This window comes from Emydura macquarii, unplaced genomic scaffold (genome assembly GCF_026122565.2).
Source record: "Emydura macquarii macquarii isolate MOO-44397 ecotype Brisbane River unplaced genomic scaffold, CSIRO-AGI_Emac_v2 contig_2897, whole genome shotgun sequence".
NCBI lineage: Eukaryota > Metazoa > Chordata > Testudines > Chelidae > Emydura > Emydura macquarii.
The window spans coordinates 9,318,572-9,345,274 of NW_027133034.1; the positions used below are offsets into that span (position 1 = coordinate 9,318,572).

Below are 26,703 nucleotides of genomic sequence, written 5' to 3' on the forward strand. Positions count from 1 at the left end.
TATTCCTCTCCCACTTCTTCAAGAACTGCTCCTTTCCTCTAAGTAGGATGGCTAGGAACGCACTTGTCTTTATTACTACTATCCATGTTATTCTTATATGCAGTGTTGTGGTAACCATGTTGGTCCCAGGATATGAGAGCGATGAGGCAGGTGAGGTAATATCTTTCACTGGACCAACTTCTGTTGGTGAGAGAAACAAGCTTTCGAGACTAAACTGAGCTCTTCAGCTTGAAAGCTTCTCTCACTCCCCACCAGAAGTTGGTTCAATAAAAGATATTACCTCATACACCTTGTGTCTTGTTATTCTTAAGCAGTCCTGAAAGGGGCATGCTTGCACAAAGCAGTGCTGGTTCTCCAAAGAAACAGAGTGCTTCATCTCGGGTATATTTAGCTTCTACTAGACTAAGAGAAGTATTTTAATTTTTGTCTACTCTGGGCTGATATTTAAAGATCAGAACAGAAAGGGTCCTCAATCTAATCTAATCCCCCTCAGCCTTCCAAAAGGATTGTTTGAATAAATTTATATAGAAATCACCATCATGGTTATTACTCTGTGCGTGTGCATGCGCACACACATGCGCATATCCATAAATGCAAATATATACACACACATTGTAGCATTGTAGCAAGTTAAAAGTTCCAACTAAAGATACAAACAATACGACACTATGTGCGACTTAATAGACAATACCAGTGACTAAGTATCATAAATCTCATTGTAAAAAGCTCTGCCTGGCTACCAAATTTTCATTTAAAAATCAGATTCATGTGAAAGACACAACTCCGTAAATCTACAGGAGCAGCCCTCATAGTGTAAGCCATGCCCATTTATCAGAGCCATAAATTTCATGTAAACCACATGTCATGGTACCATTTGGCAGCACACATGCAGCAGTCAGTTGTGATTTTAATAGTGGGTTTTGCATTCCTGTTAATATTTTTTTAACTGACACTGCTTTGTCAAATAACGCACATTTGTCAGCATGTATGTATGGAATGTGTGTGATAAGTATGGGAGAGAACCCGTAACTTATGCATATTTAGGACCCCTCATTTTCAGTTTTTACTGAAAACCTCTGAAGAATTCCCAGGTTTTGAAAAACCCAGGATTTAGATTTTTCCAATTTCTACCCCGATTTTGTACCTGCTTGAACTCCCTGGACCTGGCATCTTGGCCACTCAGACTCCCCGCCAGCCTCCTCAGCACACCGGTGCCAAGCAGGGTAACTGCTGGTTGGTGGCTGCTGCTGCAGCTGTCTAGTGGAGGAGCAAAATGGGAACGGAGCCTGCCAAGATCACCAACCACTGCAGGAATAGGTTGCAGGGAGAGGAAGGTTGTACCCTAAGTATTGGCCCCCATCTGACCCTGGCCCTTACCCCTGTCCAGCACCCTCTTTTCCCCCATCCACTACCACTGTATCAGGAACTCCCTCCCCCTGCTGGGTGCCCCCTTCTCCCCATCCTCTTCCCCTGCTGGATGCTTCCCATAAGTGCCAGGCACTCCTCCCCCCACACCTGCTGCCACCATGAGTACTGGGCACTCCCCTCCTCTCCAGCCCCCCATCGCCACTGCAAGCGGCTGGATCCAGAGACATGTCACTGCCCAGAGAGAAACCCCAGGGCACAGAGCCCTATCTGCTTTTCCTGCCCCATCTGCTTTACCTGCCAGACAGAGCCCACTCCTGCTCCCAGGACAGGAACAGTGAAGGAGTGGAGCTGAGGAGCACTGAGACACACTGAAAAAACTGCTGCTAGCCTGTGCCTTCAGGAGTTTTGGAATTCACACAATGAAGACCCTTCTGTAAAGTGTAGCTGCACAAGTCACCAACCGTAAACAGTTTTCCCTTTAAAAGTAGTTTTATTTTTGTAATAGGCATTACATATACACCCAATAGATTCTTTACTGTTCTCTACTTGTTGTTTTTGTTCTTTCCTCCCATCCCCAATATTCAACCTAATACTCACCTAAAAACTGTGAAGTTAATTTTCTGCACTTATTTTCACCCATTTTTTAATTTTTTGAAACAAACATTGATAAATTCCTCAACATTTAAGAAGCAATAATACACAGAAACACAAAGGATTATGCATACTGTATAGAAACAGACACACACTGATTCATAACTGCCTCTTTCACAAGCAGCACTCAAAATTACCTGAATTCATTTTTATGTATTTCAGCAATTTTCTTTTCCAGCTTCTGTGATTGCTTGGGAAAAATCTTGAAGTCACTGATATAATTGTCCGGGTGGTCTTCGGGGTCATAATCACCAAATTCAGCTGGACATGTTAAAAAACAAAACGATGCAGCAGAATGAGTTAAATTACAGAGTAAGTTAATGAATGCATAAGTGTCATCCTTTAGATCAACCTCCATGTGTCATTCAGAAAGTTGCCAGATTCACTCAGAGTGCAGTAAATTACATTTCCAAAGGAAAGCAAGTTTATTGCATTCATAATTAAACTAAGGCTACAAAATTATCTGGTGAGATTCATGCTAATCTTTGAGAAATGTGTATAACTGCTATGGCAGCACAAACTCCTCCCCATCTAATAAATGAGTTTCAAAATTGCAGTTTATTAATTATAAAGGTAATTGAAAATCATTATTTGGTGATAACATGCTCTGAAAAATGCAGATCGTTAAAACAAGTCTTCCCTTCACCACTCTGTTGACAAGCAATTTAATAAAACAGAGCAGAACACTCTGAACTAGATTCTCCTCTCACCAGCTGCAATGTAACAACACTGAACTAAATGGGTTTAATTCTGCCCTCATACGTAAGCACAAAAGCTGTACTTACCAACATTAGTGGATTTGCAACAGTTTATGCCAACAGTGAATTTGGCCAACTGCCTTTGATAGAAGATGTTGGGTGTTCAGCTCTTTTGAAAATCAGAACACTTATTTAAGTGCCTAAATATGGATTTAGAAGCCTAGTATTAGGAACATATTTTTAGCCTTTGTTGGCCTTTGCTATCAAGCTCTGGGCTTCATTTTGGCTTTCAATATACATAAGGAACACTGCCCCATCTGGAGGCCCAATACAGCCTGTTTCCAAACCTTTATACATTCCTGCCGAGCATGCTAATCACTTAGGAATTATTGTGACGGATAATATTAAAAACCCATGGCAAGTCATAAACAAAATTGTAAATAAACTGAGGTATTTACTAGGAACAGCATAAGGGATAAGAGAAAGAAGTGTCACTCTAAAAATATTAGAAAGATTTTAAAAAAGATTATTTCAAAAAAGAAATCAACTGAGTTCTTTTTCCTCATACACTATTTCAGCACTCATTCATGTAGGTAAAAATTTGGCATTTACATCACATTACTATACCTCTTTCTCTACAGGCCCATTCTCTTCCTGGTGTTTGTTGTATATGCAAAGAATTGGCCAGGCACTAGGGCAAATGTAACTAGAAGATATGTTATTATCAGAGACCCCCAATCTGACGGCAGAATTTTAAGATGTGCTTCCAGCACATTATTACTGCCAAATTACTATAGCACAATGCACGCCTGCACATCAGGTATCTGTGCACACAAATTTCCAGATAAACATCTAACTAGCAAATTGTGTGTGCAACCCTATAATTGCCTGCATCATGTGTATATATCCAGTTGCACATCCAAATTTTGCATGTGAACCTCCAATGTTTCTCAAATTTTGGCCCTAAAAGTCAGGCTGGTACAGGACAGCAAAGAAGAGCCTATTCCAGCAATTTTAGGTTGGTGTCAGGAACCTCCAGCATCTCCAATATTTCTGGAATGTCATTGTCATACTCTATTTCCCTCATGCCCATTCCTCAGTTAACACAGACACAAACAGACTACATCTTACAGTGCTCATTAGCGTTTCTAAGACTGATCTAGTACTGACTTTGATTGGGCACCAGGGAGCGAAGGAAAATGAGGATGGTACTCCTATCACCTAGAGACTGAGACCATCACCATGGTAATGTACTTGTCTCTCTCTGCCCTGAGGTCCCATTATCACTCAGATCTCCTTTGTTTAAGGTGGAAAAATGCAATCTGAACCACTGCCACTGAATCAATTAACTTTCATCTTTGGTTTAGTTCATATGAATTGAATATGTTTATATTCAGAAATGTAAAGGAGCAGAATATTGATCTTTTTTATAGCTAGAGCTCAGTACTATACACAAAATTCTGTATTTTCTCATTTAAAAACCTAAGAGGATTAATTTGTCTTTTTCCATGCCCTAATTTGTTGCTGGTTTCTGACGCTTTTAAACTATTCGATCCCTCTCCATTTTTGAAGCACTTGTTAAGATTTAGAAAGCGTGACATAAGGACAAATGGATCGCTTTTTTTTTTAACCTGATTCTGAAACACACTTCTAAACCCTTTGCTGTTTATATTGAATACCAATCTCAAGATGTTGAAATAATTCACAGTATGCTGTGGGTTGCACTTACCTTGGACAATACAGGCACCCAAGTAGGCAGCATCAGAAAAAGAGCACAGCAAACGACCATGGAAAATGTCTCTTTTTATTTGTAGATACAAAAGATATCTGCAATATATTTTTAAAAAGCATTTTAGAATAAGAAGAGTGAAGTGGCCCTGTTGTGATCAACTACTGTGGTCAATTTTTCTGGGTATTTCACTTGCTGCATGAAAGGCAGTGAAGAGGAATGGGAAGGAAGGTATGACCTGTAGAAAATTAGACTACTGAGAAAAAGAGAGCTGTTGATTTTCCTCTGGAAAAATATAATTGGGAAAACAAGAATGACAGTATTTCATTGAGAGAATAACAAAGAACACAACATAAGGTGCACCCTATTGTAAATGTAATGTAAAAAAACTATGTTAATTCAGAGTTAGGGATGTTTGGTGGTATGTCATCCCCTTGCAGAATATTCATTGGAGCAAAACACAAACTTCTAAACACCAGGAAATTCAGTGTAAAGGTTGCCCATGTAACCTGGACTTTGCCCTTTTTCAGTAATGCCCCAATATGCCCACTTAATAAAACTACCTTTATTCTGACAATCCCACTGTTGCTGAAATGTAGAAGTTCTTCACCTTCTTTTACAAGCCATTCACTCTCACACACAGGATTCTAACTAACAGTATTTAAAGGACAAGAAAGGGTGGGGAGAGGGAGATTGCCCCTGCCACATTCATCAGAAGGTCTGGTAGGTCACCACCTCTTAAGTCACCAGTTAGACTCTGCAAAGTGGGCAAAGCATGATGCCAGTGCAGGCCACCTCTCTCTACCCAAATCAGACTGTAGTCAGCAATCCCTATGTCATGGTTTACTCCTTGCTCTCCTGCAAACTATTGCACCCTCCTGATCCAGGAATCGCCCAGTATCCACATACTGGCAACCCTGGCAGCAGACAATTATTTTCTGTCAGCAGTCAAGGTACTGCGCTATCAGTTCCAAATCTCCACACTCTGCCTCTTTGGAAACATCACATTAATCGGTCCCAAGATCAGGAAGTAGCCACACAGGCCTACTCCCCTGGGACTTGTAAAGTACAGATTTTCTCAAACAATCAATACAAGGTTTGCCTACCACCCATCTTCATTTCCCACCCCCTGTACAGCTAGAACCCTTCACCCTGTCCCTTCCCCCGTTCCCAATGCTCCACACAAAGTCCTCTGTCTCCAACTCCTCTCCACCCAAAATAAGAAAAATTTTGGTTCGCCCTGTTTTGCTGTGTTCGCAGTAAACCTCCCCATAAAATAAATGTTATACTATAACAATTTGTAGAAAGCAACATGAATTATTAAATCTTTATTGCACAGGTTTACAAAGGCTCAGACTAGAAACATCAGTGATGGGTTATTCACTAGGGGAAATGGCATTGGCACAGTCTCTCAAACTACCCAGGTACCCAATGTCTAAAAAACCCATCATTTCTTATTGGTGCATGCACAATGCAACCCTTCCACACTACACATTTACCCAAGCAAAAACATCAATATGTTCTTATATACTGATCTCAGTATTGATCCCCAAGAGATTTTGAGAGTTCCAAGCACTACCTCGGGTAATGCTCGACAGATTGAGACCATTTTGACCCACATCACATCAATAGTTTGCTCTCTAGCTCTGCACAAAAAAATCACCACCTAGAAACTTTTTGAAAAATGGCTTTTTTTTCCAGGGCTTATATCTCCACAACCCCTACCTCAAATGACTGCAAGTTTCGCTTACTAACCCTATTTTCCACCCTCCTGAGGCATACCAAATTTCAAAGGAATCTGACTAAGCATGTATATTTCAGAGGACATGGAAAAGCTGACCTTTAAACATAAGTTGTGATGCAATCTTAGCAGCACCACTATGATATACATGGATTACAATGCCCCTCTGCCATGTACATTGGCCAAACTGGACTATCACTTCGCAAAAGGATAAATGGACAGAAATCAGACATAAAAAATAACAACATCCATAAACCAGTCGGAGAACACGTCAATCTCCCAGGACACTGTCTCTGACTTCAAAGTTGCTATACTTCTACAAAAAAACGCCAAAAAACAGACTCCAAAGAGAAACTGCTGAGTTAGAAATTATCTGCAAACTTAACACATTCAAACCGGGTTTAAACAGGGATTTGGAATGGCTCTCTCATTACAAGACGTAATTTGCTCTGATCACCCATTCTCACCTCCTATTCAATGGCTGTCATTAGGCCTCAAGCATCCGGCTTTCATCCACCTACCCCATTGTTGTCTATGCCTCTGGATATGTATATGGTGCCTCCTATATATGTTGCCAATATTTGCTGTATTATTTCTACCAACTGCATCTAAGGAAGTGGGCTGAAGCCCACGAAAGCTTATGCTTGCTGAAATTAAATTTGTTAGTCTTTAAAGTGCTGCAGAACTCTCGTTGTTTTTGCTGTATACAGACTAACACGGCTACCCCTCTGGAACTGATTCCAATACTCACTTGTTATCTGAAATGCATTCCAATAATGCCATAATAAATTATTAGTTTGTTTGGATCAACCCCTACATTTAAACACTGACTGCACTATGGACTCTCTCTCTCATACTACTACAGACAATAGAAAGAACATCCCTGATGAACACACTGGCTCCTGCTGAAACTCTCTCCTTTAGCTCTACAGAATCTGAGAAACTTCCAAGCAAAGCTGAGAGGCCTTGGGGCAGAACTGGAAATTGGGGCACAGGACACCTGGCTGTGAGAGCTTTCACACTTTCCTCCATCCCACAGCTGCTCACATTAGAGCAGAACTGATCAAAAGGAGATAGTCACCACCCGTTGGCTGCACCACAGAGCAGCACTAAACACCAGAAGCAAGAAGAGAGGCATTCCTTTAGGGACACTGCCCTACTGGACAGCCTTCCAAGACTCAAGTTCAGTACCACCACCAGCAACACATCATCTTGGAGCTCAGCTGCCAGTGTTGAGCGTCCTTGTGAGCCAGCTGGCTTGTCGCAGCTCTACCATGCAGCTTCCTAATCCATGGTAGGAAAACGAACCATTTGAGCACAATTGCAGGAAACTAATCAGCCAGGAGGGATGTTTGAAAGGTTTGTGTGCTCCTGTAATCCTTCAAGACGTGCATTGACCACACTGGGTCCACTCCCACCTTGACCTATGGAAATGGAGCTCCTAGGCCCTTGAGGCAGCATTGTCAACAGACATCCTGGCAGGGGTCTCTGTCTACATGTCCAGATTATCTGGCATACATCCTGTGCCAAGCAATCTTGCCTGTCAATCTATAATGAACTCTAGAATGGAGCTTGACTCAAAAGTATTAAGTCTTCCACCAGTCTGCCTCCTCCTTTCCCCAGAACACAGCCTATTGCTAAATATTAAATCAATGTTAAATCAATGGAATATTAAATATTAAATCAATGGAAGACTATATCCCTCTTCTTGTAAAGTGACCGTTTTACGCGTTTGAAGTCCCTTTGGTGTGTTAGAGGGTTGGAAGTTTCTGTAGAACTCTTGTCCCTGAGAGGCTTCATTTACTCTTGCACTGATCTCTGTTATTTATTTTTGTCTGTCTCACTGATGTAATCTTTGTCCAGGCACAGCTCACTGATCCGTTTTAAACTTGACACTTTTGGAGTGCAGGTGGTTCCCAAGAGAAAATATTTGTTCCACCGTGGTGAGCTGAAAGCCTCAGTGACATGAAAAATCCTTAATCTGCAAAGACTACCTGCTAAAAGAGGCTGTGACAGAATCACTTTAGGGCAAGGCAGCAGTCACTAATCTTGTATCTTTTAATCATCCTTTCCAGTATGTAAATCAGTCTGCACAGCCCTTGGAATGACTAACTCTGGGAGCAAATTTGGGAAAGCATGTTCACTTTCTGGTGAGTAACAAAACAAATCCGATGAAAAGGCAGCCCACGAGTTCATTACAGCACTTGCTAGCCAATTCTGAGGCAGACAGGCCTGTTCTAACGCCGTAGGTTGATGGTGTCGGATTCCGACGGTGGGGTGAAGTGTGAGATAATACTGGAACCAGCAAATGGTGAGCAGAACTCTGAAGAAGTGACATTAATCATTTACCTATGCCTACACCTATGCCTATACCAGACATACTTAAGATTGAGAACAAAAGGTACACACACTTTTAGAATATAGCACAGGAATAGAGCAAGTCTACTTTGGAACTATGGAACATGGCAAAGAGATCATTAAAACAACCATCTTCTCTTGCCATCATGTGTCAACTGCAGTTGATACTACAGCATTTTGACCCCATTAAATTACATCATTGCACATGATAATCAATAATATGCTAAACACAGAAATCATCCAAAACTGCAAATTCCTTAGCCAACCACTTACACCCAATGATGTCCTGTAGCATTTCTCAGGCAAAAATAACAAAGACATGGTAAAAGTTTTATGTTTAACAAAGTTAATATACATCAGATTATTTAGTGTGGACTTAGAAGGCCTGACTCAAATTAATTGTATTAATGGAACCGAATGTTATTAAAATAGCAATGTTTTTGCTAATTACATCACTTTTAATGCAAAGGGAAAGAGGGAAAAGGCTTGCACTGTAAAGGAAAGAAAAATACGGTATTTTCTGCCTTTACTGCTCCATTATGAGGGTGCCAAACACTGTCTAGATTTTTTACATGTTGTTAGGCACCCTCATCCAGAAAAACGCCAAAACACATATATGTACAATTATTAGCACTCAAAAACAGACCGACAAATAAGTGAGAACTATCTTGCCACATCAGTGACAACATTACCCACCTTGTGGCTAAGATACTTAAGGTAAGATACTTAGCAGCAGGAGCAACCACTTCTAGGGCAGCTGGAAAGTGAACCAATTTTTCATACACATTCCTGTAGATCCACATAGAGGTAAAGGCAGTGGGTGAGTCAGTGTGGTATTTTTTAGCAAACAGTCTGAGCAATTTTAATCTTGTGAACAGCAAAATCTTTATTATACTTGTTTGTCCACAACAAATTAAAACAAGCCAAACAAAAATAAGAAGTGTGTGCTTTCTACTTTCCCAAAATAAAATTTAGACTGACACAGCTTTGAAATTCAGATCTTAGGTGTAGAAGAAGGTGGTCAGTAACTCCAGTGAACTCCGTATTCAAAGATTTCCTGTTATAAAATTATAGCTGTACAGCCACCATTAATCAACAACTCAGAATGTCCCAAAGAGTTTCTATTCCTATTTAAGGTTGCAGGAGGGAAATCTCAATGTCTGATTTTCTGTTAATATTACCAAAAACAAGTTATGAATTAACTGTAGAATAGAATAAAACCCTTATTTTATGAACTAACCGGGTATTGAGGAGTTATTAAATCGAACATTTAAAAATTAAAGTAGGTACGGTGCCTAAGTTTGCAGTATGGTGCACTACATCACTTTCTTCTTGTCCTTTAAACCACTGCACATGCAGTGCATTGAAGGCATCGGAATATGAAGAGATGTCAACTTGTTCTTATCGCTTTCATAGTGTGATTTTTTTTTCCAAGTCAGGGACAATGGTTCATGTAACTGATTGTTCATAAGACTGGTGTTTGTAAAATCGAGGTTCTACTGTACCATTTTATTACCATAGGCCTAATTGCAATATAAGGTACTAATATTGATTAAATTCTTTTCTGGCACCAAATTAAGTCATTACCATGATTCCTATGAGCATAATACGATGTAGGAGAAGCTGTGGGCTTTTTGTTTGCTTGTTGCTTTTTTGTTTATTCGTTATTTGTTTTGGATTTTTACTTTTTCTGTAGTAAGAAATGTTAATTTATTTGATAACTATCCTGAATGAAAACAAAGAAAATATTTGAAAGCTTCTGAAAGGACAAAAGTTGTATATAAACAAACATAAAATAAATACCTTTAACAACTAGTGTGTGTCTATTTCTTTCTGTTTCTTTTAAGTCATACCAGTTTTTGGCCCTAACATGAGCTGCTTTAGAATATAACTTTAATTGAGGGGCCTAATGTGGAACAATAAAAGTTTTTCTAAATCTACTAGAACTATTGTAAAGAATGTACATTGCCTCAGATGCAAAAATAATTACTGGATGGAGTGTGCAGAATAAATGATATAGAATCACAATAACATACAACAATTTATATTAATCAAATCTAGCATTTGCATCTCAAGATCTGCACAAACATATCCTACTGTGCTGCTACTCAAACACCGATATGACCATCTTTAAATAAAAAATGGTATGTTTTCTGATGTAAACATTAAGATACCGAAGTAACCAGAAGCAACAACTAAAGTCAGTAAAAAGCTGCTGCCACACAGTCTACTATTTCTCTCTAACAGATTTCCCTGAGTCTCAATCTGTCCAAACTTCTGTCTCTCTTTATATAAAGCACACTGTGTTACAGTTCCCATAAACTGATAGCATTCAGATTCCTACTAAACATTTGAGGTTTTGCTATCTTGGATGCCAGTTTGTAATTGCCCCTCCTATACACTTTCTATCTCAATGATGAATAAGTTCATTATTTTTAATTCTTCTGATACAGTGTTGGTTAAAAAAAAAAAAAGGTAAACAAAAATTATTTTGTAAGCAGGTTGAAAAGTAGCCAATTTTTTTTGTTTTGTTTTTGAAATTTTGAAAAACAACCTTTGCAAAAATTTTCTAAAAATTTCCACCAGTTTTATTTTCATAACACATCTTCTCTTTTCTTCTCATCTGCCTGCAAAAACAGACCAATTTCTTTTCTTTGGAACCTCAACAACAAGTAAACATTAGTATTAGGGTTTTTTTCAAATCTAAAAGTAGTTAATTTTTTTTCAGCGCTGGGTATTCATAACCTGAACCCAATATCATACAGGTCATAATTTTGCAGATCACTAAATTTTCCCCTGTTGGAGGAGAGAGACTAATTCACCTAAATGTTTGCTTTTTAATGCAGAGAAGTGTTTCTTTTAATTCAAGAGAACAACAAAGACCACGTTCTATTATCAGTTTTGGGATGAATGATCATTTGTACTAAATTTAATAAAACTTTCAGGATTCACAAATAAACCAATAAACTAGCAGTAATCACAATTCTCACTCTCTCATGATTAGACATAATCATTATTCACTAGGGGTCCAGACCACACAGACGCTTGAGGGAATAGGGCCCTGTCTCCCAGCACCATCTATGAACCCTCATGGCATCCCTGGACCTTCGGTCTGGAGGCACAGAAGTATACAGGCATTGTGAACCCACTATTCCCCACCTACCCGAAAGCAAGTGAATTTGGTGTGGCTAGAACTTTGGCTCAGGCCCAGCCCCCCAAAGCAGGAGCCAACATAACTGAGTGTAACAGTGTGCTCTGGTTGCCAAGAAGGCTAATAGCATATTGGGCTGCACTGGTAGGAGCATTGCCAGCAGATCACGGGAAATGAGCATTCCCCTCTTTCGGCATTTGGAGTATTGTGTCCAGTTTTGGGCCCCCCACTACAACAAGGATGTGGAGAAGTTAGAGAGAGTCCAGCGGAGGGCAACAAAAATGATTAGGGGGCTGGAGCACAAGACTTATGAGGAGAGGCTGAAGGAACTAGGCTTGTTTAGCCTGCAGAAGAGAAGAATGAGGGGGGAGATTTGATAGCAGCCTTTAACTACCTGAAAGGGGATTCCAGGGAGGATGGGGCTAGGCTGTTCTCAGTGGTGGCAGATGACAGAACAAGGAGCAACCGTCTCAAGTTGCAGGGGGGAGGTCAAGGTTGGACATCAGGAAAACGTTTTTCACTAGGAGGGTGGTGAAGCACTGGAATGGGTTACCTAGGGAGGTGGTGGAATCTCCATCTTTAGAGGTTTTTAAGCTGCGGCTTGACAAAACCCTCGCTGGGATTATTTAACTGAGGTTAGTCCTGCTCTGAGCAGGGGGTTGGACTAGATGACCTCCTGAGGTCCCTTCCAACTCTATGATTCTATAACTGAGCTACTATGGGGTGGAGGATTACTACCCTTTGGAGCAAGGGGGAGCAGGTCAGGAATCATGCTTTAGAGTTATGATTCTCTTTGTGTTGGACTTTGAACGATGCAGCTATGCACAACCTCTTACACAGAACAGATCATCTCAGCGCAATCTAGCCGTTCGTGTGTTATTTGACTAGCTCTACTTTTAATTATTTATATCATCACCAACACCTTAAATTCTCAGCAGGAAGCTCTATTTGTTTTCCCTCTTTAGACTCAGAGGAATTTTCTTACTTTTGTCCAACTCTTGAAGTGCTCTCTTAGTAATCCCAGTATACATGCCCTCTTTTGTCTTCACTGAGGTTTTACTCAATGTCACAAAATTGCTGCATTCATTTGACTGCAAGATACCACTCTTGAAATCAGGATTGGTTCACAGATTCATAAGCTACAAGGCCAGAAGGGACCACTGAGATCATCTAGTCCAGTGGTTTCCAACCTTTTAGGCTCAAGAGTCACAAATATCATTTTCACAACCCTGAGGAGCCACCAGTGTATCAGCTCAAAAATATATTGATGTATACACCATTAAGAACTACAAATCACTACATATTTAAAGTAAACATTTTGAGGCTACTGTGCTCGTTTTTACATTCACTATTTTACACCTACAAATTACTCACAGTATGTCACACACTCAGACAAAGCACTAGTGTAGATGAGTGACTGTCACTACACTGAAGCACATGGCCTGGCAGCTAAGTCACGGTGGGTGGCCTGCTAAGTGCAGGCCAAAGTAGAAGGCACAGAATTTTAGAGTCCTGCCCCTCTCCTCAAGCATGGTGGGCCCTGGCTGCTCTGCCAGCAGCTCCTCCCCCGGCCCCTCCAATGCAGCCAGACGGAAGGAGTTCAGCAAGGAGGCAGCCTCCTTGCTGATCTCCCATCCCCCTGGCTGCAGCAGGAAAACCGCACATGTCCTGTAGCCCCATGCGCTCCACCTGGGTACCTAGGCAGTGGCTCCCTTCTGCAGCCAGGGGGATGGGAGATCAGTGCTCAGCTCTTTCTGGCTCCAGCAGGGACCCCAGCGCCTAGGGACCCAGGCAGAGCGCTTTGCCAAGCTACCTGATGGAGCCAGGGGAGGGGAGTGCTGATCTCCCGTCCCCTTGGGTGCAGCAAGGAGCCTGCACCCGTCTTGTAGCCCTGCAGCAACATGCTCCACCTGGGTCCTTCGGCAGCAGCTCCCTTCTGCAGCCAGTGGGAGGGGAGTCGCAGGCCACTATGGAAGACCCCACGGGCCACAGGTTGGGAACCACTGATCTAGTCTGACCTGGTGTATAACACAGGCCATAGAACTCCCCAAAAATAATTCCTAGAGCAGATCTTTTACAGATAAACATCCAATCTTGATTTTAAACTGGTCGGTGATGGAGAATCCACCTCAACCCTTGGTAAGTTGTTCCAATGGCTAATTAAACTGTTAAAAATGTACGTCTTATTTCCTGTCTGAATTTGTCTAATTTCAACTTCCAGCCCCTGGATCATGTTATACTTCTCTCTGCCAGACTGAATATTTGTTAATATTAAATATTTGTTCCCCATGTAGGTACTTATAGACGATAATCAAGTTACCCCTTAACTTTTTCTTTGTTAAACTGCATATCTTTGCGCATATCGCTATAAGACATGTTTTCTAATCCTTTAATCATTCTCCTGACTGTTCTCTGAACCCTTTACAAGTTATCAACACCCTTCTTGAATTGGGAACACCAGAACCGGACACGGTGTTCCAGCAGCAGTCACATCAGTGCCAAATACAGAGGTAAAACAACTTTCCTATTCCTATTTGGGATTCCTTTGTTTATGCATCTCTTTGAGGCCTTTAGGAACTACCTCATTATAAATGTTAGATAATACCACCACCCCACTATAGGAACATGTCAGCCAAGGGCAAAACTCTCGTGTGATCACAGAGGGCTCTTTCATGTATATCCTGCTGTTATTTCAAACACAGAGCCCCCACTGAGATCAGTGGATACCCAAATGCAGAATATGTAAGAGATTATCCTCATGTGGTTGCATATCACAGAGAATATTTTAATCTAAACAACCATTTTTCTTTTATTTTTATGTCCACTGAGCAAATAAAATAATCTTCTAGTAAGCCTTGTGCTGTTTTGCTTTTTGTAATTTAGTCTGTAAAATAATTCCTCTGCTTCCTCACATTATAGATCACATCTCCCTGTAGATAAAGTTTCATGTTATCTTGTCACAAATACCATACCTGATCCTACAACTGGCTTCCCATGGATGGACCCCACATGAAGTTCATCACAAGATTTATTTCACATTCACAAAAGTGAAGGGAAAAAACACAGCTACCCACTTCAACCTTATTTTATATAGGTTCTTCCTCCATGCTGTCAAGCTCCCAGGAGCAAGGGGAATCTGCGTTTATTGCCCAGAGTGCATGGAATAGTGTATGGGAGTATAAATTCCTAAATCAGCCATGAGGCTATGTGGCAGGAAGGAGGGCATGAAAAGCAGTGGCAATACAACAGTCCTCTGCAGGTGTACGGAAGTCCATGGGATCTCCCCATATATACCTCCTCATACCCCGTCACTCTGCAAGCAGCAAAACATCCCCTATCCCTCAGAGGATGGCCGCATATAAACCCAAAAGTTGGAACACAGAGTTTCTGGCACTTACCCAAACTTTTCCTGCCAAAGAGATGATGTGGCGCTCAGTTTTTCATTGAAAATGTGGAGGGCAAGAAAAAAATTGGTGAATATACACAACTATTTATGTTGGCCAAGATTTTTCAAACCTCAGTACCTAAAATTAGGCTCTTAAATGCAGATTTATGTACCAAATCAATTACCCTAATTTTTCAAAAAGTACTGAAGACCTACCACCACATACTGACTTCCACAGAACCTGCCGAGTACTCAGTATGTTTGAAAATCAGACCACTAAATTTTGGCCCTTAAATATTATTTCCAAAATAAACTGCTAATCTTAATAAATAAACAATGTTTTTAATTTATCTACTTTGCTTGCACAGAAATATTTTATACTGTATTGTTTTACAACAGCCAAATGATTCCAGATCTGTTTCTAACATGATTTAGAAAATAACACATTGTGAAGGTTTGCTGAAATAATCCACCTTTAACTTTGGTTTGTTTTATTTTCTCTGTGGTGATATTGGTTTCATCTGCAGATAATCCTGGATTATGGCTGATTCAATATTATCAGTTAAGATTTGGAACTTTTAGACCTTAAAGAGGTGCTCTAATTTTAACAACACAACTACAGAGAAGGCACACTTCTAGTCTTTTACTAAGCCTATGTAGGGAATAAGACATAGGAACACATGAGGCCCTTGGGTTTGAATTATTGCACAAAAATGAGTAACCTTGCACTTTTTTACCTAAGCAAGAATAGTGCAAAGCACTGACATTTTTAAAAAAAATGTGCCAAAATAGATCAGAGCAACCTACGGATCCATTTGTCTTGCTCCTGTCACTGCCCCATTTTTCCCATGTACAACCCTACATACTTCCATGCAGCGCAGCCCATCTCCATAGGGTACAGGGATTTTGGAGACTCCCTGTAATGCTTTTCTACAGGCTGCCCTGAGCTCCTTGCTTTATCCTTTCCTTTCCTCCTTTCCCCCAATCAACCTCTCCCTCCACACAATACAGTTTTAGCAGTCTAACCACCACCCAAAAAAAATTTTTTTTAAATCACTGATATAGCTGGTTGAATTGGACGGTACTCTCCCCAAAGCAGACTAGAATAAATGTTTATGTAACATGCTGGCTATGTGAATCATTTCCCTTTCTAGTGTCTGGTCTATGAAAAGGACAAGCGCCTACTTATGCTAATAACAAAAGTTACATCTTTAGCTTCAGTGATAAAGAACTTTGCTTTGGAGCAGAAGATACTGAATACTATCCCTGCTGATGACTATGGTGATGGGGTTGTTACACTTGTATCTCTCTGTAGGTCCAAAGAGCAATGCTGTACTACTTCTGTAAAGTAGGCATTATTAGACAGCATTCTGGAAGCTCCATCTGTTTTTCTAACTTTTTTACACACACGCGCGCGCGTGCACTCATGTGACACAGATTTCTGAAGAATTGATCAGCTGAAATCTGCCAAAATAAATTCAAAAAGAAACTTGGAAGAACACTGAAAGTGTGCGCGCGTTCAGGTGCTCTCTACCACAGTCCTGCAGTCTCTGCCCAGAAATCTGGCAGCAAGAAGAGGGTCTGATTCAATGAAAAGAGAAACTAAACTGTGTTTGTACAGAGAGTAACAAGCAGATGTGTGGTGTTCCCCCCAGCATGTTAATTACTTGATCAGTGTATGTTAAAAATTAGTAGTTACTGTTGTGGTCTGGGATACTCAATACGACAGATGCTGCTTTCTATAAGCAGAGTTCATTACTCCATTAGAGACAGGCTCCTGCCCACATCAGACCTCCAGATATCTTGTACCTCAGTCACCTATGTCATACAGGGAGCCACACACACTACAGAAATAATATGCTGGGCCAAATCACCCAGACTACAGACACACCTAGTGAAATTATAATGACTGCTCTACAAATGCCCCCTATTCCCCACAGTTCCTCCACGCTGATGCTTCCCTCAGGCAGAGGGAGAAGTCTCATGTGCCCCCTTCCCTCCACTGCTCCCGGATCAGCTGAAAGAACCCAGAACTCCCCGATTCATCTGTCACAGTACAGTGCTAGTTTGTACCTTATGCATTAAGGTAGTGTTACGTTTCCATATTTTCAGATGTTAAAGTTTGTATTTCCTTACCTCTGCCTTTCCTGGTTTTTGGAGGTTTGACTGTAGCAGCTGAACTAAATGTTCTAGAAGGAAGTGAGGCATCACTGGGCAACCTTAACTTTGCATTAACAAGTTTTTGGGCAGGTAATTACAATATGTTTATCCCTCAGCCTATACAGATATCACATTCTCTCAAGTTACCATTTAAAATTTAATTTCTCTGCTATCTAGTCTAGTCCGAAGAGCTCCAAGCACATAAAATGACCTGATGGTAAGAATTAAATGGGAAAGGTCAATATTTTGTTTGTTTTAGTTTGGTTCTGGCTGCAGCAGTTAGCACTGATGTCACTTTCTACACTGATTTGCTCTAACACAAACATTACTCGGCTAAAACCAAAAAAATCCCAAGATACCTTTCACCAGTCAACAGATGACACAACTGCAGTGGAATTTCCAGATGGAAGTTGATAGCTAGGTTTTGGAACAAAGCAAAAGGTCTGTTGGGCTGCTGGATTCTGAAGTTACCTGGTCCCCCAGTATAAAAAACAGCAGAGACTAGCTAAAGGAGTCTAGTGGAGTCTATTGGAATTGCCAGTAAGGAAAAGGGGTTGTCTTTAATTAACAGTCTAGCATCCAGATCTGTCAAATTCTAAAAGGGTACATCCGTAATATCTAGGGTCCAACAACCCAGCTGCCTTCCTGCCACTGTGCCAAGTTACTGGCCCCTTAGCTGTTTAAATCACTTTACACAATTAAAACCACCTGCAACTTCACAGCTGAATTTACACACAGATCATTTATCATTTCAAAATGTGCGGCCACCATTTAAGCAGACCTCCGACAAGAGACCCATTTGCATCACTGTAGGTGGCACCCAATAGGCCTTTCAACTCCTATTTAAATCCTACACCGGTTATCACTTCTCTCGTTCATTTTAATAAGCAAAAAAAATGTCAGCAATCTGACTTATTGTCTACTTAGAAAAGGAGCCAGGAGAGGCAATCACTGATAGCACACTGCTGACTACTGACACCTTTTATATCTTTTTAATCCATATTAATTTTGATATAAGAAAATGAATTCACTTAATTTTGTTTAGATATAGTTTTAGCTCCTATATGTAATCCCACACATTGCCTCCTGTTTAAGACGCTGCAGCAAACTCTCAGAGTCAATGTGGGTATACAATTACATTTTCCTATTTTTAGGAATGTTTCCTATTCCCTATTTCTATGTGAAAGACTTATACAAGGAACAGGCAAAACTGCCTAAATGACAATATGGGGAAACGAGTGAAACTGACTGTGACACTGAGCCAGGAAGGGTTAAGCCACTAGCAGGTTGAATAATTCAACTATTACCTTTCAGAATACACTGGAAGGAAATAAAAATGGTACTTAGAGCCATTCATTGTAAAATAATTAAACTTTGACGTTTAAACCTATGTTGTTAGAAGTTTGGAAGTAAATAATAGCTATGTATTGCTGTATTTACCTGCAAGTTAGTGATTATCGATGTAACCAAATAGTTCCCGTCTGTCATTATATTCTGTTAATTTAGAAATCAAAAGACGATATTAACAATTAGATGAGACCCAGATGTAGTAATGTTGTTCTCTTTGAAGTTTAAGGAGTAACTACCTGGGAACGGTTGTAAAGAGATGATTTCCTGGAGCTAATGTAGCTAGTTACCAGTGTGCATAAGAAAAGGGGGTTTCTACTTCAAAGTCATGGTAATCACCTATTAATTTATCATCTAAGAAACTGACCTATCGACTTTATTCTCATCTGTATGTATAATGAATCATTTAACCATTACACACACTCTTTTTAAAAAAAATAAATATTAGTTTAGTTAATAAGAATTGGCTTTAAGCATGTATTTGGGTAAGACTGGAATTATTCATTGATCTGGTTGGTAACGTGGCTGGTCCTTTGGGATTAGTAGAACTTTTCATATGATGGACAAAATTTTCATAAATTCCCATCATATTTGACTTGGCTGGCTGGGTGGAAGCCAGAGGGCTGGATGGCTTTAAGGGAACTGCATTTTTGGCTTCTGGATAACCAGTGAGATAATGAGAAGCTATTTGTTGCTGGCTTGGTGAATCAAATTTTAGAAATTTGTACTGGGGGCTTGCCTGCCCTGTTCTTTGCAGTTTTGCCCTAATTAAGCTATCTTAGTGTGGCTCCCCTAGAGACCAAACGTCACACTTACTGTACACAAAATGCTGTCAAATGAAAAAGTCAAATAAAATTAAAAGAAATTATTTTTCCTTTGGTATGGCTTTTTAGCCTTTTGGGTAAAATCAAGAATATTTTGCCTTTAGTGTCTTTCACTGTACAGTAATATTATTTTTTACTTCTAATGGTAAGTAAAAAAATGTAGACAGCTATGTGATTTTAAAATGATAATGTTCTTTAAACTAATCCAAAATCCCTCACATAAAGCCTCTAGCTTCTATATTTTGATCGCCTCTCTAGGCCCTGTACAGTGCATAGTTCCTAAAAGAAAGCAACATAAAAGACAAGAGATAAGGTTTTGTTCAATTCAAATGTTTATAAATAGCAAAATATATTAAGTAGCTTTACATACATACCATAGCTGATTTATACCTACAATACATGTTAAAAGCATGCATTGAATGTAATATTTAATATGGATACTTGCACTTATACAAAACCTTTCATCAGATGATCCAAAAATACCTTACACAGATTAATTAACAAAATCTTACAGCAAGTCTGTTGGGGGGCCCACAGTTACACCAAGTTTACACAGACACACACAAAGCGTAAGAGATTTGTCCAAGGAAAGATACTAATGATTATCCCAAATCTCCTAACTCAAAGGCCTGTTCCTCTATCCACTGAACCACTTAGTTCCAATATTTTACCCAAGAAAAACAATTGTAACACGAACATGTCTGTTCTATAAATACATACATATCCAGAAACACTTAGCATTTAGCAGTATGCAAGCTGTTACTATCTATGTCTTTCAGTACAATATGCAGTAGTAATGGGACCACTCTGATGCATCAAGTTACTTACTTGTATAAGAGTCTGCAGCATTGGGGACAATGTTAGTAAAGTTCTTTGAGATTTTCCATAACATATGACTTATTTAATTGTGCTTCCAGTTGCGAAGCATACATGCATTCCTGAAGAACAAAGCTGGTGCAGAGGTCAAGAAGGCCATTACCAAGCCTGAATTTTTTTTCAGTACATTCTTCGAAAATATCTATGGCAACAGAATGCACATTAAACAAATGAGGGTGCTACTAAAAAAGGATCGCACACCATCCATTGAACATGATTGTTTTGCTGCTGTAGGGATCTTCAAATAATTTACTGGAAAAAATTCAGAATGCTAATAGCCCTCGACCTCCACACCAGCTGTGCTTTGCAGGAGTGCATGTACGCCTCACAACTCGAAATGTAATCATCTGAGTAACAACAATGGATGTATGCAGCACTTCTATAGCACCTTCCTGAAGAAAATCTCCAAGCTCTTTACAAACATTGCCTCCAGTCCTGCAAACATGTGTACATGTGAGTAAGTTAAATGGCACTACTCATGTTTATATGTGAAGTAGCAGGGTCATTACTGAATTAAGCTTCACTCCTTCAATAGTATTATCCTCATTTTAAGATGAGGTATCTGAGGCACAGAGCGAACTAATCCAAGGCCATACTGCTAGTGAGTGGCAGAGCCAAGCATAAATCCTAGCAATCCTAATTCCAAATCCCCTATTCTAACCTCTGCCTCCCTCTATGGTGCATTCTGTTGGTACCCCCAGGTTGTCACCACTCATTGATGTGCATTAGTTTAAGCGCCCAAAGAGTATTTGAAAAACTGCAAGATAAATATGTGTTAAATAAATGTTAGCAACAGAGCAGATGTTTAGCACAGTATTTCGTAATGTTACATTTGGTCATGAACGGATCCTGCAACTAAACGCATGATTTCTTGGCTTGGTAAAGATTTACATTAAATGCACAGACAGAAAAAATACCTGGTGAGCTCTTCTTTTATCTTCAAGGGTTCATGTGGGTAGAATTTCACTCTAAAGCACATGGTATATGGTGGATGAGCTGAAACATGATAAGAAAAAGCATGAGAACAGCAGCAAAGAACATCACTTCAATCACACTCCAGGAGAGGCTTTCACCACTCTTACATAACAGCCTGTGAGATGATTAGGTCTGCAATATCAGGCAGTGCACCAAACAAAAACAAAAAAATAAAAAACTTCAACAAAATACATGACAGGAAAGCCCAAGGCATATGCACAATCCAGCCAAACTACACAAATCAATGTATACATGGTTTTGTACTTCAAAGTATTTATTGCTCAACCGAGGTGATGGAATAAAATTTAATTGTTTTTCATGTCAATTAACATAGTAAACTGGAAGAATTAATCTCCTGTCCTATTGCAGTGAGGTGCAAAGATATCATGCGTAATTGTTTTTTCTGGTAAAGATAATGCCTAGATTACAAAATGGAACAAACCATTCACTGAATTTCATTTGTGTATCTTAAAAGAGTGTCTACAAACTACTTACCTGTATCTGAACCACCTGTATCAGCAATGGGCCTTAATTAAATGTAATGTTTTAACTTCTCAAAGGTTGATATATGAAGGACTTAATTACTCCAGTAAAATTACAATAACACAATCTACATCTATTTCATTGATCTGCTATCTCAGCTCTCATTCCAGTGTTTGCCAGTTCTGTATTAAGAGAACACAGCTCTATACTTTCTTATTTCATGCCTTAACATGGCAGCAGGGAGATTCTCTGATCCTAGCCCAATAACTTACTTTCCAGTTGCCACTTAAGTGTAACTGCAGCCCAGGGAGGACTGTTATCTGGTAAGAGTGTCCTCTTCTGATAATCATGTGAGTTTGAGAAAACCACAAGAGCAAAGCAGAGGAGTTCTAATGTGAAAGTAAGAGACCAGTCTATTCAGTCAGGAGGAATCCTCACTGATGTTTATATATATTTTTTTTTTCAGTTTTTAGATTTAAATAAGAATTAACCTTATTTTATAAGAAAATACAGACAGTTGTGGACAAATGTCAATATCACATAAACCACCACCAAAATTGACAGCCTTGCTGGGAATCTCAGAAGAGGGACTAATGATGGAATGAGCAGCGACTGCACTGTCCTCTCAAAAACTCAACCCTTTGTATACTTACCAATTTTTTTTTCAAAATTTGTCAGCTAATCTGCCACTAAGCCACAATGAAGGATGCTGAGAGGAAAAAATGAGTAAGCAAAAAAGAAACAGTTTGATGACTGATGTCCCTTATGTAAAAATCCTATAGAATTTAATAGAGAATGATAACTTTCACATACAAAAATTATTGATCCTGTGGAATTTTACAGCAGGGATATACACTACTAAATTATGTAGGTTTTTAGAGTAACTTCTATAAATCCTTATTGGTTTAATCTGTATTCAGTTTTTAAATGATTTTTCTATAAAGGGTAGTATTAGAAGAGCACTAGAAAATTTCAGGCATAATAAAACTTATTTCTACAACATTAATTTAAAGAGGCCTTTAATTTTAATGAATATTGATGCTGGCATATATCAACCCTAAGCTCACTAACACTGGGGGCATAGCTTTCCTGAATACCTACTCAGATTGGGGACGAGAGGAGCTTTAAAAGAAGTAAGAGAAAGATAACTGTAGGAAAGAGGATGAAAGACAAAACAAAGAGGCAGAGAGAAATTACTGAGGAGGGGAAAAAAAGAAAGTTGAAATGGATGCAAGACAGATAGACATTTGAATGACTATGATACCATAAATGACTTATTAGATAGCTGGACACATGCTAACTCGTGCTAATATAAAAGCTGTGGAAATTTGTCCCATAATTTTGAAGTCTTTTTGAGAGTTATCTTTATATACTGTAATCTTACGAGAATACTACTTAGGGATGCCATGCTGATGTACAGAAGTGGTAAAAAACTAGCATTTGTTTCCTTCTCTGTGATGGTTGTTTCTTTAGGTTTTTTCTTTTCCTTTTTTTTCCATACAGGATGGTTGCAATGTTTGTTTTAAGAAGGAGTGTATTTTACAAGGTGTCCTGTTTCATATTTTGTAACACAGTTAACTTCACTGCAGCACTGTGTGTATTGCACATTTTTTAGTATATAGTCAAAAGAAATAAAGGGAGGAGTGCAAAGAGAGAAAAAGCAAAAATACAAAGAACAGGAAATAAATGAAGACAACAAAGAAAGGAAAGGAAGACAAGTAGGTATTCATGGAGAAGAGAATAAGTAAATGGAGACAGAGCATGAGTTTGGTTCAACCCACAACAGCACAAAGTTTTCCCTCTTTTGTCTGTATATTTCTATTACTCTACGATGTACAGTGACTGTACTATGGTCAGTGTTAGAACACTGAAGCTAATTAATCATGGGTCTGACCAAAGCCAACTGAAGTTTAAAGAAAGACTTACATTGGCTTCTGTGGACTTTGGATCTGGTTCCCTGTTATCAAATACATCTTCCTAACACAATTGCAATCCAGCAGTAAAACAGAGAAGGGAGTGAACTTCTCAAGGTTTACTGTATACTCATTAAGTGCACTGTGAGGGGCAAAGTGGAAGGTCAAGTGACTTCAACCTCCAAAGAAGTAAAATAATCCTAAAGATATGAACTGACTAGAATGCATACTGCGAGGGAAAAGCAGAAAAGATAGTGTCATTTTAAATGCAACCAACTCTGACTCTGCTTGCAGCCTTTTGAAGATGCTACAGCAAGGGGAAAGCCCTGCAGTTCCAGAAAAGTTGCTGCTGCTCACAAAAAGTCTTTGACTGAAAAGCCAGCTTTTATTAAATGGACAGAGGTTCTCCCTGAACCACAGGTAGTTGAAAGAGCTGCTGTCAGCTTCAGAGCCAGCCATGTATGAAATCATAATATAAAGAGAGCTAGGACATGCTATATGCTAGGGGCCCTAACACATAGTGGGCCTGATCCAAAGACCACTGAAGTCAATGAAAAGACTCCCATAGGCTTCAGTGGGGCTTTGGTTCGGGCACAATGTTTTTCACAAAGGGAAAAAACACATTTAAAGAGATAAAGAAAGGGCAGATTCTGGCCACCAATTCTGGCGATGTGTAGCAGATAAAGGAGCCATAACAGTCCCAGGAGAATTCCCCAGGCACAAAAACAGCATAGGGCTGGCACTGGGTCTTGGATGGAGAGTAACCATAGATATAGTGCTTTGTGCTATGGATATATTGGGCAGCAGAATAGCCTATAGGCAGACATGAAAAGGTTGCCATAAATTAGAGCTACACTGGGTCCTACTATGGAGCAGAGAGAATCTGGGAGGTTACAAGGTAGCTTAAAGCCAACTTCGCAAACTTCTTCCTGCCTCCGCATTCTGTGCTGTGTCTCCTGAGAAGTCCTGCACAAAATCTAGCCCAAAATCATCAATATTATTCCCCTGAGCATCTGACATTTCATGGACATTTTGAGGAAAGAGATGATGACATTACTAACAAGTTCTGTCTTGTGATCCTAATTACAACACTTGGTGTTCAGAATGAATGTGGCCCCCTCTATCCAATCCAATCCCAAGAAAGTGACAAGAAGATACCCTTTGATTCAAAGAAATAATATAGGCTATTAGGCACTCTCTTCCCGTCCCCCAGTGAAAAATGAGGCAAAAATCAATCAACTTTGGGGGTTGGAGGGAGGAAACTCATACAAATTCTCTCTTTCCACCATTTTACTTTTAAAATAATCAAACTTAATCATAAATCATAAAATCCTAGCAAAAAAATCTTTTCATTGTACAGCTAGTAGAGTCCTTATTTTGTGCATATTACAGCATTGAAGTCAAAAGCAAGAAAAAATAATCATCTCTCTCATGCATTCCTATACATTTTATGACAGAAGGCAGGACCATAAGACGAGCAACAAACATTACAGATTCAGGGGAAACATTATTATTAAGCTTGCCAATCACCTTCCTAAAACAGAATTACGTTCAACCAATCACTCAAATATTAAAAATGGAAACACAGACAACCACTAAAACAGAACTTCATTTTCATAAGAACATTTGCCCATCAAAAAACCCCTAAGGAGAATATAATTGGGTTTATAATAGCGATAAGGTTTTTCTTTCCGAGCAGTCCTTTATCTGTCAGATAAGGACCAGCTGGTGTAGAAAAATACCCCAAGGCTTTGTCATGATTTCCTCCTATCTGTGGCTTTGCCATATTGCTTAAATGTATTCATAATTATAATTGTTTCAAAGGATTTTAGCACAGAGAATTGCATTGGATGCAACTTCCTCACAATGAGGCTATTAATTCACCAGTTTATATACTAACAGAACTCAGGATATGAAGGCACTAAATGAAATAAAACCCACTTGAATGATACCATACACTGAAACTGTCAGCTGTAGTAAATCATGACTCAAATCCCATATGAAGAGCCTTAACACATTACATGGCATGTTTCCAGGCAATAAATTGTAATGTTTGTATTTATACCCACAGTTGCACTTAACTAAGAAACAGACTATCCTATGTGCTATTTAAACCAACACTTAATTGTAAAGGAAGTTTCCACTTCATGCATCCGATGAAGTGGGTTTCTGCCCACGAAAGCTTATGCCCAAATAAATTTGTTAGTCTTTAAGGTGCCACAGGACTCTCGCTGTTTTACTTAATTGTAAGAAGTTCTTAATTGAAACTAAGCATCAAACATGTTTTCTAGAATAATGAGTGCCTTGTGTCCTTTCAGCACATACATTGGTGTACGAGTATCTATCTCATACATGTTTCAAAGCAAACCCACCTGAACAGCTCTGTTCTTCAAATACAAGGCAGAATGATATGCCTAAAAGAAAAACTATACACTCACTACTTCCGTCATTTTGTTCATAGTGATCATCAAAAAGCAATCCTATTCTGGAGAACAGCTATTTATATAAGAAAAATCCTCTTGAAACAAAAACTAGGGAAAAGCAGATTTAAAAAATAATCCAGAAACTTCAGGTGGATGTGGGCCAAGTAGGGAAGCATGCCAACTGGCAGGATTTCTTAAACAAGCTGCCCTTGCATAAGGCCAGAGCGATAGGGCTCCACACAGACTCCCAACAATGCTGCTCCTTTCAACAGACAAGGTGGAAGCGAGGCAGTCACTAAAGTCCAAAAGCAGATGTTTAAGTTATCCATTTATTCCTGAGAATGCAAGTATGGCAGAAAATTTTCTGCTCACCTCAGTGACGTTCCATGTGGCCTGGGCAGTGTTAACCTCTTAGAAGTTAGCAGGCTTTAAAAATAAATCTAGTTCCAAAACATTCTTTATGTTCATCTACTCTACAGAAGAATCTCTGGAGAATCCTGAAACATATGCCACTATTCCGCCTCCCCTCTTGGCAAGTAAATTAATTGTTTATGCAATACACTTGCTGAACACATGTAAGTGAGCCTGAGAAGATGCTAGCCTGTATGTGGTGGGTTTTTT

The 26,703-nt window shown here is 39.5% G+C and overlaps 1 protein-coding gene across 2 annotated transcripts in view; it reads right to left on the reverse strand.

Annotated features, from left to right (window-relative positions):
• Window positions 1-26,703, reverse strand: part of FRMD3 (FERM domain containing 3) — a 211,816-nt gene that overhangs the window by 65,633 nt on the left and 119,480 nt on the right. Inside the window, exons 1-4 of one of the 2 annotated variants that reach the window (XM_067569316.1) lie at window positions 26,032-26,128; window positions 21,206-21,284; window positions 4,447-4,544; window positions 2,157-2,280 (exon numbers count right to left, since the gene is read on the reverse strand). In XM_067569316.1, coding sequence (XP_067425417.1) covers window positions 2,157-2,280; window positions 4,447-4,544; window positions 21,206-21,267 — 284 coding nt within the window. In that variant the 5' untranslated portion in view covers window positions 21,268-21,284; window positions 26,032-26,128. Of the gene's footprint in view, window positions 1-2,156; window positions 2,281-4,446; window positions 4,545-21,205; window positions 21,285-26,031; window positions 26,129-26,703 lie in introns of those variants that run through there. The other variant, XM_067569315.1, reaches the window with a different exon arrangement.